The sequence below is a fragment of the Centroberyx affinis genome, unplaced genomic scaffold (genome assembly GCF_046629955.1).
Source record: "Centroberyx affinis isolate AG114_WGS23_722 - 3 ecotype Tasmania unplaced genomic scaffold, CSIRO-AGI_Caff_v1 ptg005048l_1, whole genome shotgun sequence".
In the NCBI taxonomy this organism is placed as follows: domain Eukaryota; kingdom Metazoa; phylum Chordata; class Actinopteri; order Beryciformes; family Berycidae; genus Centroberyx; species Centroberyx affinis.
Window position 1 is genome coordinate 5,323 of NW_027282488.1, and position 14,809 is coordinate 20,131.

The window sequence follows — 14,809 nt, forward strand, 5'->3', positions numbered from 1 at the left end:
AGTGAACCAGCCTTACTTGATCTGATAATTTCATGATGAAGCCGGCAGGAATACACAAATATGCTATCTCACCTATAGTTTATCTTATGGAAGCAGGACAGTGCCATTACAACATCGAGATTTCAAGAGAGGACAGAGCTCAGCACAGATAGCTCAAGTATATCTGGGTTGGTTGATGAGATAAACATGCCTGCGCACACAGGATAAAGTGTATGAGATGTGTGAGATACTTGCAACCTTGACAATACAAGCAGCATGATTCAGTATCGCAACAAAACCAGGCACATCAATAGATGATGCAAGTGGTGTGTAATATAGACTCAAGCAGTAGGTTTCCAGTTAAGCTGCTGTACCAGCGGAACGTAACAAAGCGTAACATAATATAACAAATCATAACAAACCGTAACAAAGTCTGATGATGTACAGTAACATAACACAACATGATGCAACGCAACATAATGCAATGTAACACAACGTAATGCAACGCAACATAACACGTGACGCAGTGTAACACAACGTAATGTTACAGAATGCAGAGCAACATAACATTACGCAATGTATCATATCGCAACATAATGACAATGTAACATAATGACAATGTAACGTAATGACAGTGTAACGTAATGACAATGTAGCGTATCGCGTAGCGTATCGTTCTGTTGCGATACCTATCGCAACGTAACGTATCGCAACGTAACGTAACGCAACGTATCGCAACGTAACGTATCGCAACGTAACGTATCGCAACGTAACGTATCGCAACGTAACGTAACGTAACGCAACGTATCGCAACGTAACGTATCGCAACGTAACGTATCGCAACGTAACGCAACGTAACGTATCGCAGCGTAACGTATCGCAGCATAGTGTATCGCAACGGAACGTAGCGCAACATAACGTTTCGCAACATAACGAATCGCAAAGTAACCTAGCACAATGTAACCTAGAACATTGTAACCTGGCACAGTGTAACCTAGCACGTAACATATTGCAAAGTAGTGTATCGCAACGTAACTTAACGCAACATATCGCAACGTATCACAACGTAACTTAACGCAACGTATTGCAACGTAACTTAACATAACGTATCGCAACGTAACTTGTGTGTGTCATTTTTAACACATCTGCGTGTCTTCTTTGGGACAACACACACTTGTGTTACTTTCCAACACAAGATATGTTAATAACAACACGTGTTAAAATGCATTGTTGTTAACATATGTCGTGTTGAAAAGTGTCTCTTTTGTAAGTAGCATGACATAACATGACATAACATGACCAAACATAACTTATACATAACATAACATAAGACAACATAACATGACCAAACATAACTTATACATAACCAAACATAACATAACATAACTTATACATAACACAACATAACATGACCAAACATAACATAACTTATACATAACCAAACATAACAGAACATAACATATACATAACATAACATAACATAACATAACATAACATAAACTAACATAACATAACATAACATGACATAATAAAACATCATAATATCAGCAAGTTCATATTCAAACAGCTCTACATGACTGTAAATGGTACCTAAATTTGCAGGAGTTGGTGAAAGCCTTATGAAGCAACAGTCCTCCCTCCCTCTCACTGCATCATCACTGGGGGTTCAGGGCAGGGACACTGTTTGTGTGGTCCTCTGAGCGCAAGGCTAGAGAAAATGAGCAGAATCCAAGTTAAAGAGGGTTAGGTTTATACAAGATAAGACCTTAAAATGTGTTTCAACTGATATGCAGATCCAGACATTCCATTAGATCAGCGCACATGACACAGTGCTGGAACACAGCTCGGCACCAGGCTTCATCGGTCCTAAAATAACACCACCAGTGAGGTACGTTGTGCCTAACTAAATGCACAATGGCACAAAAATAATGTTATGCCCCATTTTTGCCAATCCAGTCATTCATTTTAGTTCTTTGTTGCCAAATTATGTCAGTTTTATCTGGGTAATATGAACAGCTAATGACAGACAGCTGTAAATCTGCCAACAAAGACACTATCTTCATTTATCTGTCCTGTTCTTCTCAATATATTCTTGTGTGGCAGTTACTTATCTTACACTAGAGTTGGACTGATATATTAGTTTGCAAATGTATCCTGGCCTCTTATTAAAAATCAGATCTAGTCCAGTCAGTGCTGTCCACCTCTAATATGATGGATATAATGCAGTTTGATTGATTGCATATTTATTGTAGAATTGATCAATACTACACTGGTTGTCTATGGGAAGACCTTAACCTAAGATGATACTACTGAGATATTTTGATCAGATTCGATTAATATGTTTTATGATGAATAGCCAATGTTTTATGATGACAATGAAGATGATGATGAAGATGATTATTATTATTATTATTTTTATGGGTTTCAGTCAAGAGTTTAGTGCCCCATGTTGGTCTGAATGCTGTTTCCCACCCTGATGATAATAGAAATCTGGGGATAACACTTGTAGTTTATTTATTTATTTATTTTTCACCATGAAACATGTAAAGATATTGAACAGCAGCATAAAATATTGGCTATCGGCATCTTAAATATAACAACAGTGGTATCAGCCTTCAAAAACCCATAATGTTTTAATGTTTTTCTTAATGTTCCCTAATCTTCACTAACTGTATTTATTTTATCCTTATCTATATCCTTCTCTCTGTAGCTGCTACGACCCAGTTTCCTAATCATTGAAGTTTCATATCCTCTAAAAGTTTTATCTTATCTGATCTAAATTAACAAATAAACCCAAAAAATAGAGATTAATCACATTTAAAAAGATAGGTTATGCTCATTGGAAACCAGTTGCTGCGCTCGCGACCTCAATTCACTGATCTTTACAGCATAGAGAAGACATTACCCTCCATGAACCCTTAGAAATGTAGCCTATCCTAGCTGTAGTGAGCTACGCTGTGCCCTTTAGCCAATCACGTTGATCCCGGTGCGAGCCCCAACTCTCACGTGATCTTCTCCGACTGTCATGGCTGCCGTGCGGAAGCTTCAGAGATGCGCTGTTTCTCCAACGGGGCAACATTCCGCGTCGGTTATCTTCCTGCACGGCTCAGGTGCTAAATATTCTACTGTTTTATGGATTATGGTGATATTTCATAAGGCAGAGATACTGCAGTTGGTCTGTTGTGGGTTTTCTCCTGCGTTGTTAGCTGTGGGCAAACCACAAGTGTGCTGTCAGTGGAAACATACGGACCAACACACACGAAGAGCAGCTGTTTTGAAGCACTTTGCTTATTGCTGTCATAAAACGGTGCTAACACGCCGTTGTATTAAATCATAAATTACAAAAATATTCAATAACTTTTGTTTCAACAATAATAGATGAATAATAACAGCAATTGTTTGTTGTACTTACACCAAAAAACACCATACACCTTGAAAAATACCTAAACAAATCTTTGGTTGGTGTTAATAGTTCGCTTACATGGTCACAGGTGTGAATTGATATATTAGATTGGATCGTTGATATTTAAATTAGCTGTGACGTGTTCAAAGGTTGGTGTTTATTGGCTGTTTTGCAGTGGCTTTGAATGTGACGAAGCCAATCAGAGCTGGTGACCGGGATTATCTGTGGTATAATGATTTTTATAATACTTTAGATCAGTGGTTCTCAACGTGGGGTCCGGGGACCACCAGGGGTCCTTGAGGGGGTTCCAGGGGGTCCCCAGCAAATTGATGAATTGTTAAACCTCAGCATTATTTAATTTACAAGAAGTTAACACAATAAGAGAATGTGGAAGACTTACTATTTTGATCATAGTTTCCCTGTTATCTCTCTACCTACAATACAGATAGTCATGGGATTCTGGACAAAATCATCAAAATATTCTCAGATTTGGGTTCGAGAGACAAAATCTCATCAAATGGGGGTCCGTGGCTCTAATGTGGACTAAATTAGGGGTCCTTGATATGAAAAAGGTTGAGAACCCCTGCTTTAGATATCTAATATAGATCTATAAGTTTTAGCTGCTGAGGCATACTACATATTACAGAACATATTACAGAAGCTAGTAAACATTTTATTATGGACACAAACAGCTCAATGGGCTAAATGAAACACAAATCATCATGCCTTCTTAATTAACTCTGTTACATGTCATGATTGTAGTAATAACTGAATAGCAGTAGGTAGTAGTCTAATTCTGAATTTGTTTCTTTTCAAACATGTAGGTGACACTGGACGGGGACTGAGAGCCTGGGTTCGAGATGTTATGGTACCAGATCTGGCATTCAGCCACATCAGAGTTATTTACCCCACCGCTCCAGCCAGGTAGGTCACATCCTGTCACCTTTTTCATCTCGTATCCTAAGTGCTTTCAAAAAGTAATAAATAACTGTTTTGTTACACACGTCAAAATGATGATTACGTCCTTGCTTGCTTTCAAAAATCAGGATAAGTCAGTTTCCTCTCCTGTGAATGTCCAGGAAACCAAACTGTGTTGATGTCCAGTGTTCTTGTCAGACTTTTACTGGACTTTTACTGGATAAAATCAAAATAGTGGAAATACTTCAACTTTTCTACCATTTCTCATCTAACCTGAGAGGATGATGACTCATTACAGGGCTGGGCGATAATTAAATATTATCGTTTATCGTCTTTCAGTGGAATCATATCGTGATGATATGAAGATATTTTGATATCGTGACACACATTTCTGCTGTCTGAATTGATGACAAGCAAATTTAACTTAAAAACTCTCACAAAATGAGGTATGGTAGGAATATTATTTAAATATTTCTGTTTTGTTCGGTTCAATTTCCATTCGGTTCAATGAGATGAACATTAATTTGATTATTTAACGGGATTTTGCATACATGAACCACATCGTGATATATATTGATGTCAAGAAAAATCCTTATGATTATCGTGATATTGATTTCAACCATATCGCCCAGCCCTACTCATTATGAGGGAAAAAAATTGGGGGAAACATAGTTTTTGGATAATAAATTCAACTTCAATCTGGTATTTAGAGGGGCTGATAAAAACTGTTTTGTTTTTTGTTGCGAATATCAATAATGAAACATACACATTTGTTACATTCCTTGTTATTGGGAAATGTACTAATATTAATGTAATGTGGTATCACCCAACAGTGATTCTTTATCAATTCACTCAAAAGGTTTGCCTGTAATAATGTCATATTATAACTCACAGCTGACCTCTGACCCCTGCCTTCATGCTCTCAGGCCATACACACCCATGCGAGGGGCGCTGTCCACCGTCTGGTTTGACCGTCACAAGATCTCACGGGACTGTCCAGAGCACCTGGAGTCCATAGACGCCATGTGCAGCACCTTAGGGTCCATCATTCAGGACGAGCTCAACGCCGGAGTGCCCAAACACAGGATGATCATCGGTACCGTTCTGCTTTTGTTTCTGCATGTGCTACTGTCTAGAGTTGGACTGATCTGGGTTTCTGAAGGCTGATACTTTGATTTAAGTTGTTGATGGCTGATATTTTATACGATATTCAGCATCTAAATTGGACCATTTTCACGAAGAAGAAAAAAATCCCCAAAATAACAAGGATCCAGGCCCAGATTCACTAAAGGACTGTGCAGGGGAGAGCGTGTTATATCACCAAAATGACCAAATCAGAAAGCACAATGAGTGGAAAGCTGCCTAATAGTGCTGGTCAAAAAATAAAGCCTCTTTGCGCCTGTCATGGTCATGCATATGTAAATTGTATGCAAATCACCAACTCCCCAAAATGATTGAAATGCCTGTCCTTTTGAGTTGTAAAGACTTTGTGTTTAAAGAGTTTGGCCATTCAGAATGGCTGCTGTCATTATTGCAAGACACTGCATAGTCAGCAGCAAGTCAAGACAAGCAATCCTACCATCTCAAATCAGAGACTGCTCCAATTATACAGGGGCTTTAGGGTGCTAGGGTGCCAGCCTTGGATTAGTCTTAGAGCTGAAGCTGTTTGTGCTTGCAGTTAATGATGAAGAGACTATTTGCTTGTGCAGTGCTCTTATTCTGGGCTTGTTTGCACAACAACTTGATTTGCATAAATGTCTTAGTGAAGACGAAAACTTTGTGCTGCCATTTCATGCACCTGAGGTGCAAAAAAATGTGTAGATTGCCTGTGCAAAGCAATCTGGACCTCTGTGTTTCCTACAGAATTTTGTTTTTGCTGGAAAAACTTTGGAAACAGCATTTTAGAGCATGGGCCATGAAAACTCTCCACTGAAATCCATGATGATGATAATAGTAAAATTGGACCAACTGAAACATTTTCACCCTTTTTTGCCCGGCATATTTGCTAGTTGGCATTCAGGTTTAACAAGAGTGAGTTAAATGGTAAGTACCCCAGAATAGGAGGTGCAGCCCGAAAAAGTTGCATCTTTTCCAAGTGGAATCTGCAGTAGGGCTGGGCGATATGGACAAAATCAAATATCACAATATTCTTGACCAAATACCTCAATTTCGATATTGCGACAAAATTGTAGGGATGACTATCGGTGCTTTCACAAAATATGTACACAATGAGATTTTTGATAAATCATCATCAGTAATGTGGATATAATGACTAAGTGGGTAAAGGCAAATAATAGAACAGCTAGAACAGTCTGGTAAATTCAGAAAATGACATCACTTTACTGTAATGCAGCCTTTAAAACCAGGAAAAGACACTTATGCCATATCACGATATTATGATATCCAAAATCTAAGACGATATCTAGTCTCATATCACGATATCGATATATTGTCCAGCTCTAATCTGCAGGCGCTTCACCTTAGCCAATACAATTTTAGCATGAGCTGACTACTAAACTTAAACATTCAACATGGCAACTAGGTCAACTAGAGAAGGTAGGAAGTTAGCTAGCTAGCTAAAAACTAGCATGCAAACAAACAGCAATAACATTAGCATTGTAAACAAATGTCTTTGTATGTTACCTGTGGTCATGCAGTAACAGCAATATCTATGACTATGTATCTTTGTGTTCATCATTTTTTTTTTTATCATTGTAATGAAATAGATTTAGCATGTAGCATATGCCGCTGTGATGACTATAGCCTGTCTACCACCCAGTTGGACCACTTTGTGAATATCTGCAGCTCCATGAGATCACCTTCAGAATCATTTCAGGTTAAAGGAAAAATCCTCTTTAACATTGTTAAAAAAAAACGACTATTGGCAATGTACCTTGCATGGTGGTTTATTTTTCTTATTCCTGTGGATAACTGGCCAAACATAGACAACGTGACATTATGTTGAGATATTTCCACTGCTGCTACAATGGAGTTTGATAGAGGAAAACTTCTCAGCGATCAATAGCATCAGTGGTAAACATCAGGTTTTGGTGTCAGTCCCTAAGAAACGTTCAACAGTCTTAAAGGGAGGAATCCATCGTGGAAAAGGAGGAGATGCCAATTTCTCCACCTACAGCAGCCTCAATAGACCAGAATGCAATGCAGCCACAAGACATGTTGTGTTTTGAGTAAGGGACAACATAACATAACATAACATAACACCTTGAATGTGTTGGTCAACAGGGATTGATGATATCTGTAATAATATCCAAGGCTGGATTTTTCCTTTAAAGCTTCCCATAGACAACCAGTGTAGTATTTCAATTCTGCAATAAATGTGTAATTCAACAAGCTGCATCATATCCATTATATCAGAGGTGGGAGACACCAGCTGGCCCATATCCCATTTTGAATAAAAGGCCAATATCGGCCTCATATATCGGTGTAACCCTAGCACTGTCTGCATCTAATAGTCTGGCTTACTGTGTAGGCCAGCTAGTAAGCCATATGTCAGCTTTTTCTCTGCCTTCCACTCCCTCAGTGTCTCTATTTTCTTACTCCCTTTCTCTCTCACTTGATCCATTTTTTCTTCTCTACTTAAGCTTTTTTTTTTTTCGTCCTTATTCTCATCCTCCCTTTTACACACACACACACACACACACACTAGCACAGTCACACACACCTCAGTCCATCTTAGCCTCGGTGTTCTTAACTCCCTCTGTCACGATATAAAATGAAGAATGCAACTCATCGGGTTACCGGGTCCTTTCATATGCTGCCAGTCGAGAACAAAAAAAAAGGTATTTCGGGGTGGGGGGGTTGGGGAACGGTGGATTCTCAGGTCCCGAAAAAAGCTTTTTGCCTCAAATATTGCGCTTATCGAGTTCCTCATATAAATAACAATGAAATGAAACCACTCGGATCAAGTACTATAAACATTATGGCTCGAAGCGAGGTAAAGAGTTCCCACAGGAAACATGTGGGAGGCCATCATGCGTTTTAACGTCGGTGTAAGAGACTGTAAGAGACGGGCCCGCACATGAAAGGGGAAACCTGAAAGTTGAAAGGGGTTAACCTACCGAGCCCCCCCCCCCCCCGAAACGTAGAACTATACAGAAACGGTTGAAGGGGGGGGGGGGGGAGAGAGAGAGAGAGAGAGAGAGAGAGAGAGGGCTTGTGTGAAAAGGCTCAGTGTCGAGGGCCAGAAAAGCCCCTAAACTCGGCTCCAGCGAGAAAGTGATGCAAAAAACACATGCTCCTGGGAGACTGCTGAAATATTATCTTACTAAATCATAACATTTTGTCATTAACTATAAATACTCATCGGAGTCACTCGGCGCGCTCTTGGAGAAACGCGGCGCTCGTCTGCACCCGGAGTCCACTTCTCCCCGGGCTGACGGACTGACAAGCGCCAGAACTTTCCATGGAAAAGGGTTTTTTTTTTTCTTTTGGTGTTTTTTTTTTGAGGGGGTGGGGGGGGGGGTTTCAAGAGGCCGGCCGCGGGCTCGCGTGTTGATGTTTTTCACTCCGCAGAGGCACCGGTCCACGGGAAACTCTCTCTCTCTCTCTCTCTCTCTCTCTCTCTCTCTCTCTCGCTCTCCCTCAAGAGCCGCAGACCCGCTAACGTGAGCGCGTATCGCCGTAAATTCATATCGCGTCCCATCTGTTTTCTCCATAGGTGCATATGCCTCGGTCTTGTTTACAATTTCTCACTTAGTTCATATCGCAAATATTTCATTTTTGCGGGGCCGTATTTTCACATTGGACGTATTTCCGCTCATGTTTTCTTTGTCCTGTTATGCTCTGCTCCTATTTTGCACACCGATATTTTTTTCATTCATACTATTCATTTCCACTTGATACGTTCCTAACACCTTGGAATTGTCGGTTGCATTATGTTTAATCCTGCTCATTTGCTTATATTTATTCCTATTTATATTCTATTTTTCTTCACCGTTTCCTTTTACTGCTTGCCTCTGCAACAACCTAGTTTCATCATTTAAGTTTCAACCTCTTATCTCTTTTGCGTGAATAGGTTCAAACATGAGTGTGCACACAAAGACACACACACACACACACACTGGCAACTTTACTAAACAGCCCAGCTCAAGTTCAAATATATGAAAGCGTGCGTTCAATACAGAATTGCAGGGAAAGAGGGAAAACGGAGGAGAATCCCATGGATGTCAGATTCATTTTTGATTCGTCGGGCAAGGCCTGTGAATTCCACCTTTCCTCCATCCCTTCATCCCCCTCTTTTTTCATTCTCTCCCTCCCTCCTTCAACCCTCCTGACAGGATGATGGGTACTTGCACACTTTCCCAGATGTACACAGTGTGCCCAGATGTACCCAGATGTGTGAGATTAAGGACAGACTCATGAACGGGTGCATATTCCAAGGCAGCCAAAAAAAAAAAGCTGATGATGTGGAACTAAGGAGTCCTATTCATCTTAATGTTTTTTTCAAGTCAAGGCAAGAGAGTATTTTCCACCTCTGAGAGCCTGAACTGCCATGAGTAAGCTTCTGTTACTCATATTGAGATGAATGTGTTTATGATGTTACTTTTTTTGATTTCTGCTTGGTGTAACATAGAAGCTAATGACTTTCCCCATCATTTCCATGAAACAAAAGTTGACGCTACCAGCAATCTTTTCTTTTCTTTTTTTGTGTCTAAATTCAAAGGGGGTTTCTCAATGGGTGGAGCCATGGCCCTCCACCTCGCCTGTCGGTACCATCCCGACATAGCCGGAGTTTTTGCTCTGTCCAGCTTCCTCAACAAGGACTCTGTCGCTTTTCAGGTATACATCAGGAACCCTCTATGAGCAATGTGTCATGTCATTTTGTGAAATCCATGCAAATTGATTAGGGCTGGGCGATATGGTCGAAATCAATATCACGATAATCATAAGGATTTTTCTCTATATCAATATATATCACGATATGGTTCATGTGTGCAAAATCACGTTAAATAATCAAATTAATGTTCATCTCATTGAACCGAATGGTAATGTTAGGTGTGATGTCAAACAAAACAGAAATATTCAAATAATATTCCTACCATACCTCATTTTATGAGAGTTTTTAAGTAAAATTTGCTTGTCATCATCAATTCAGACAGCAGAAATGTGTGTCACAATATCAAAATATCTTCATATCATCACGGTATGATTCCACTGAAAGACGATAAATGATAATATTGAATTATCGCCCAGCCCTAAAATTGATTGTAATTTGTGAATCCCTTGAAAGATGGAAATTAAAGGTGCTGCGTGTAGCATTTTGTGTTTCTCAAAATTCACAAAACCACATTCCCCATAAACCCCATTGCATCCTGTTGCAGAGAGGATGTTGCTACTTGTCCACCCTCACTACAGTTTGTTTAGAAGAGGTAAGAAGAAAGATAAGAGCTGATAATAGCCCTTTAACAGCCAATATGCATTCAGACGAAGTAAGCTAACTTGTAGCTGAAACTGGAATGAAGTTGTGGATTAAGTAAAAACAGTCCATGTTTCGTGCCGTAAAGCAATCTCCCTTTTTTAAGACCACAGTCAAGGCTTTACTCTTTGGCTTTACTGGAGAGGATAAACATGCTGGAAGTGATTTTTTTCCATCAGCCTTTCACCCCTTTAGCTTTAGCCCTGTGTGCTGGAAGAACAGCGCCGTCTTCCTGTTTTGTGCCGTAAAGCAATCCAGCAGATTTCCCGCCAAATCTCACTAGGTGGCTCACAGTGTAAAATGCAGTGTAGAGTAGGGCTGAACAATTAATCGAAATTTTATCGAAATCGCAATATGGCCTACTGCAATTTTCAAATCGCAGAAGGTGCAATATTTATTAAAGGCGAAATGTGTCAAAATAGCATTTTAAATGAAATATTGTGGTGCTGCAGAGATGTCCTGGCCTACACATCATATTCTACAGACTTAAGAAAACATCTTTGTTTGGTACAGATCCCCGCAAAAATCACACCATAATCATTTTAATACGTTTTTCAATGAAAATGAGAATAATGATGTAAAAATGATCATTCCCTCTAATATCGCAAATCTTATCACAATTACAATATCAGTCAAAATAATCGCAATTAGATATTTTTTCAAAAATATATATATTTTTTTCTTGTTGGTGATTGTTTGTTTACAGTAATATCTCAAAGTTCATGTGGTAATGATTTATTGCTGTTAAAATTGACGTGACACACAGCACCTTTAATGCTAGGGGCATGAATGGAAACTCTGGGATTAAACAGTGACGTGGAGGCTTTCTCGGTAATACCACTCTCACTATTGTGTCTGTCCCCAAGGCGGTGGAGGAGAGGGTAAGAGCAGGAAATTCCCTTCCCGACTTGTTCCAGTGCCACGGGACCAGCGACGACCTGGTGCTCCACCAATGGGGAGAAGACACGGCGGCGCTGCTGAGGAAGGCTGGCATGGGCGCCACCTTCCACTCCCTCCCCGGGCTTCACCACCAGCTCTCCCAGCCCGAGATGGAGCTGCTGCGGACCTGGATCCTGACCAAGCTTCCCCCCGCCGCCACCGCCTCCTGACAGACTCTACCTCCTTTGACTCAGATTTTCACAATAAATGTCTTTTTTTTTTTTTTTCTCTCGTGCAAATCACTCGTGCGTGTACATTTCTTAGAGAAGCGATGACATGACCGGAGTTTGTGTTCAGGCTTTTATTGCCAAGAGTTTCATACTCGATCCCACACAGACCTCGCCTGTAAATACTCTGACCTCCATTCCTGCCCACGGTCTGTTAACCTTTCTACACTGTTCGTCATCGTGAAGAAAAGCCACCAGACTATGTGGTTTTCTCCTGTAGATGTATGTATGTCTGGGTCACATTCCTCTGTCACAGGTTGTGGTTTTGTCCGCGCAGAAGCACTGAAAACGTCAAGCCGGACGGAAGCAAACTTGTAGAAAAGTTCAAGAGTTCGGTCGGCACAAGCGTCACGCGTGATGCAATTCTAATCGTACTCATTCGGAACTCTTTATCAGCTTGTCCCTCGAAGGCACGGCACATGGCGAGAGTGGATCCCAAACCGCTGCCGTTCTCCGGCAGTAGAGTACAGTTCCCCTCTGGGCAGGCAGTTGTAGGAGGACCATACGATCTCATCCCACCTCATCCTCCTATAGGTTCACAGCGAACGAGCCACATAGAGTCAGCGCGAGCAGCGAGGGGAGGAATCATCCAGATCGAAATCGGTCCAGCTTGGCACCCTCTTTTTTGGCTGGATTGGGGAAATAGTACTTTCTCTCCCTCGCTTTTTTTTTTTTTATGTTTTTTTTTTTTTTTTTTTTCAGAATCCATTATCGTTTTTTTTTTTTCGCTGGAAATGTGTTGAACATGTGTCTGGACCGAGGTCTGCTCTGTTTGCTCAGTAGCTCCGCTCCGTAACACACATCGCTTCGTTAATGGTTATTGGAAGGAAGCGGTTAGTGATTCTTCCTCCTCTTACCCCCCCCTCCGCGCTTGTGCCTTTCTGTCTTGTGCTTTGCGGTGGCCCGGAACGTTTCCCCAGAGCCGCGGTCCGAAGGTCACGGCGGCCCGGGAGATTACGAGCGAGCGGGTGCCAAAAAATAATGAGAATCGTGACAATGATAGAGGCGTCTTCAAGGGCCTTGAAAGCGAGTCAGACATCATCTGTCAACGTTGCTGCCCGCCCCGTGAGCTTTTTGAGAAAAGGTTATCGATGAAGCACCGGGGCCTCGATGCGAGGCAGTTCCTTCGCCCCCGGGGGCTGGAAGGTTGCCTGCGCACTCGTACTCGCATTCCTCGACACACACCGCACCCCTCCCCTTTTAATTAACTTTACTGTATGCCCTAAGAGGCCACTTGAGATAGGAGGCAGGGGAGGGAGAGGAAGTGCGATAGGTGAACGGGGTCAGGGAGTCTCCCGGCTGCAGCGCTGATAGTGAAGAAACCCTTTCCGATGTAGTGCCTGTATTCGCACGTGTGTCGTACTCGGTGGTGTGTGGTGTGTGGTGTGTGTGCGTTAGCCCAATATGTTGTGCATTAAATAGGGGTAATATATGACACTAAGCATCAATAGAAAGTAACACTGCTGAGGCAATCCACCAGAACACAAACAGAATGTATCTCGCTGCAAAGAAACAGTTATTACTACATCCATGGCTGTCCTCATTCCAACATATAAACCGAAGGTCCAAAAAAGCTCTGGCAGTGTTGCAGCTGCTTTTATAGTGCCAATGAGGCCATTTGAATTCACTCGGGATTTGGAACTTATGCAACATCCTGTTCTCGACATCAGCAAGGAAGTATTAACCTACAGCATCTGTTTTATCCCGCAGTCGGTGCCCTAACCCAGTGCCGATGAGACTGTCTGTCCTCGCAGGTTTCTGAGAAATATGGTGCGTTCTCTCAGTGTTGTGTGTGTGTGTGTGTGTGTGTGTGTGTAGGGGAGGGGGGGGGGGGGGGGGGGGGGGAATGTCTTTCTTCCACCACAAAGGGTTAGACGCAGTCATCCGAGCGAGATAATCGCCCGACGAATCATCCGCCAAGTCTTTCTCGTCTGCGCTCTCTTTCCCCCCCCCTGCAAACTCACCCGATAACGTTCTCCTCTTTCTTCTACACCTTCTCCTTTTCTTCTCTCTTTCGCCACCCCCCCCCCCCCCACCCCGGGCCTCTTTTTCGGCGGGGGAGGACGGAGAGAAACGCCGGAGAGAGAGGGATCGGTTTAGCGCTCCGATTAGGCAACAAGCGTTGAGATCATTTTGGAGCGGATCGGCGCGGATGAGATGGTGGACTCCTCCTGGATGAAAAGGGGTGCAAACGGGGCCTTCGCACGAGGAGGCGGAGGGGGGGGAAGAGATGCGGAGGGGGGTGGGGGGGGGGCGGCGGCAGCCAAAGCAAACAGAAGGAGCTCAGAGTTTCGCTCTGGCCCCGATCGCTGATTACTTCCAGCTATGTGTGAAAGAATGCTACTGTTGAGCGGGCCAGCAGCAGGCCCTCCTACCCCGACGCCCCCACTAGGCGGGACTGGCAAACTCCTCTTCATCCCTCAGCCCTTTCCCCCTTCCCTCTCTCCCTCCCCCCCCCCCCTCGCTTGGCCCGAGCAGACCGCGGGGGGCCCGCGTTGCCGTCCAGGCATTTTATGATTTAATGATGGGAATAGATGGAGCTAAATGAAGAAGGGCTCCTCGTCGTCTACTCCTCTCTAGGTGAAATCAGGTGAGGGGAAATTCGAGCGTTTCGTCCCTTCCTCGTTTTTTTTTTTTTTTTTTTTTTTTTTCTCGCCGAAAATATCGGGGCCCAAAAGTTCCTCCTCCTTTCGCTTACCTCGCGTCGCCTCAGCACTTCTTCCCCCCCCCCCCGTTTATGACTTTTCACCAGTTATTGCTTATTGCCGCTCGCTGTTATGTGATTACAGTTGGACTGAGTGCCTTAAACTCTTCTGGCATCTAAAGCACTTACTGTAGTGTACTGGCTTAGCTGCACCAGGCTTGATTAGCTCCTCATCCTCCCTGAATCATTGTCTTTTTTTTTTT

General features: G+C 42.4%; 1 protein-coding gene across 5 annotated transcripts; it reads left to right on the top strand.

Moving 5' to 3' along the window:
• Positions 1-2,998: 2,998 nt before the first annotated feature.
• Positions 2,999-11,905, top strand: lyplal1 (lysophospholipase like 1). Of its 5 annotated transcripts, none has more exons than XM_071545781.1 (5): positions 2,999-3,089; positions 4,207-4,309; positions 5,257-5,396; positions 9,984-10,099; positions 11,612-11,905. In XM_071545781.1, exons 1-5 carry the CDS (start codon positions 3,005-3,007, stop codon positions 11,843-11,845), a joined length of 678 nt encoding a protein of 225 aa, XP_071401882.1. In that variant the 5' UTR covers positions 2,999-3,004; the 3' UTR covers positions 11,846-11,905. The 5 variants fall into 5 exon arrangements, with proteins under 5 accessions (XP_071401882.1, XP_071401884.1, XP_071401880.1 ...); XM_071545783.1 differs by having other exon boundaries at positions 4,207-4,308; positions 5,277-5,396; XM_071545779.1 differs by having other exon boundaries at positions 4,207-4,306; positions 5,227-5,396; positions 11,603-11,905.
• Positions 11,906-14,809: the final 2,904 nt, after the last annotated feature.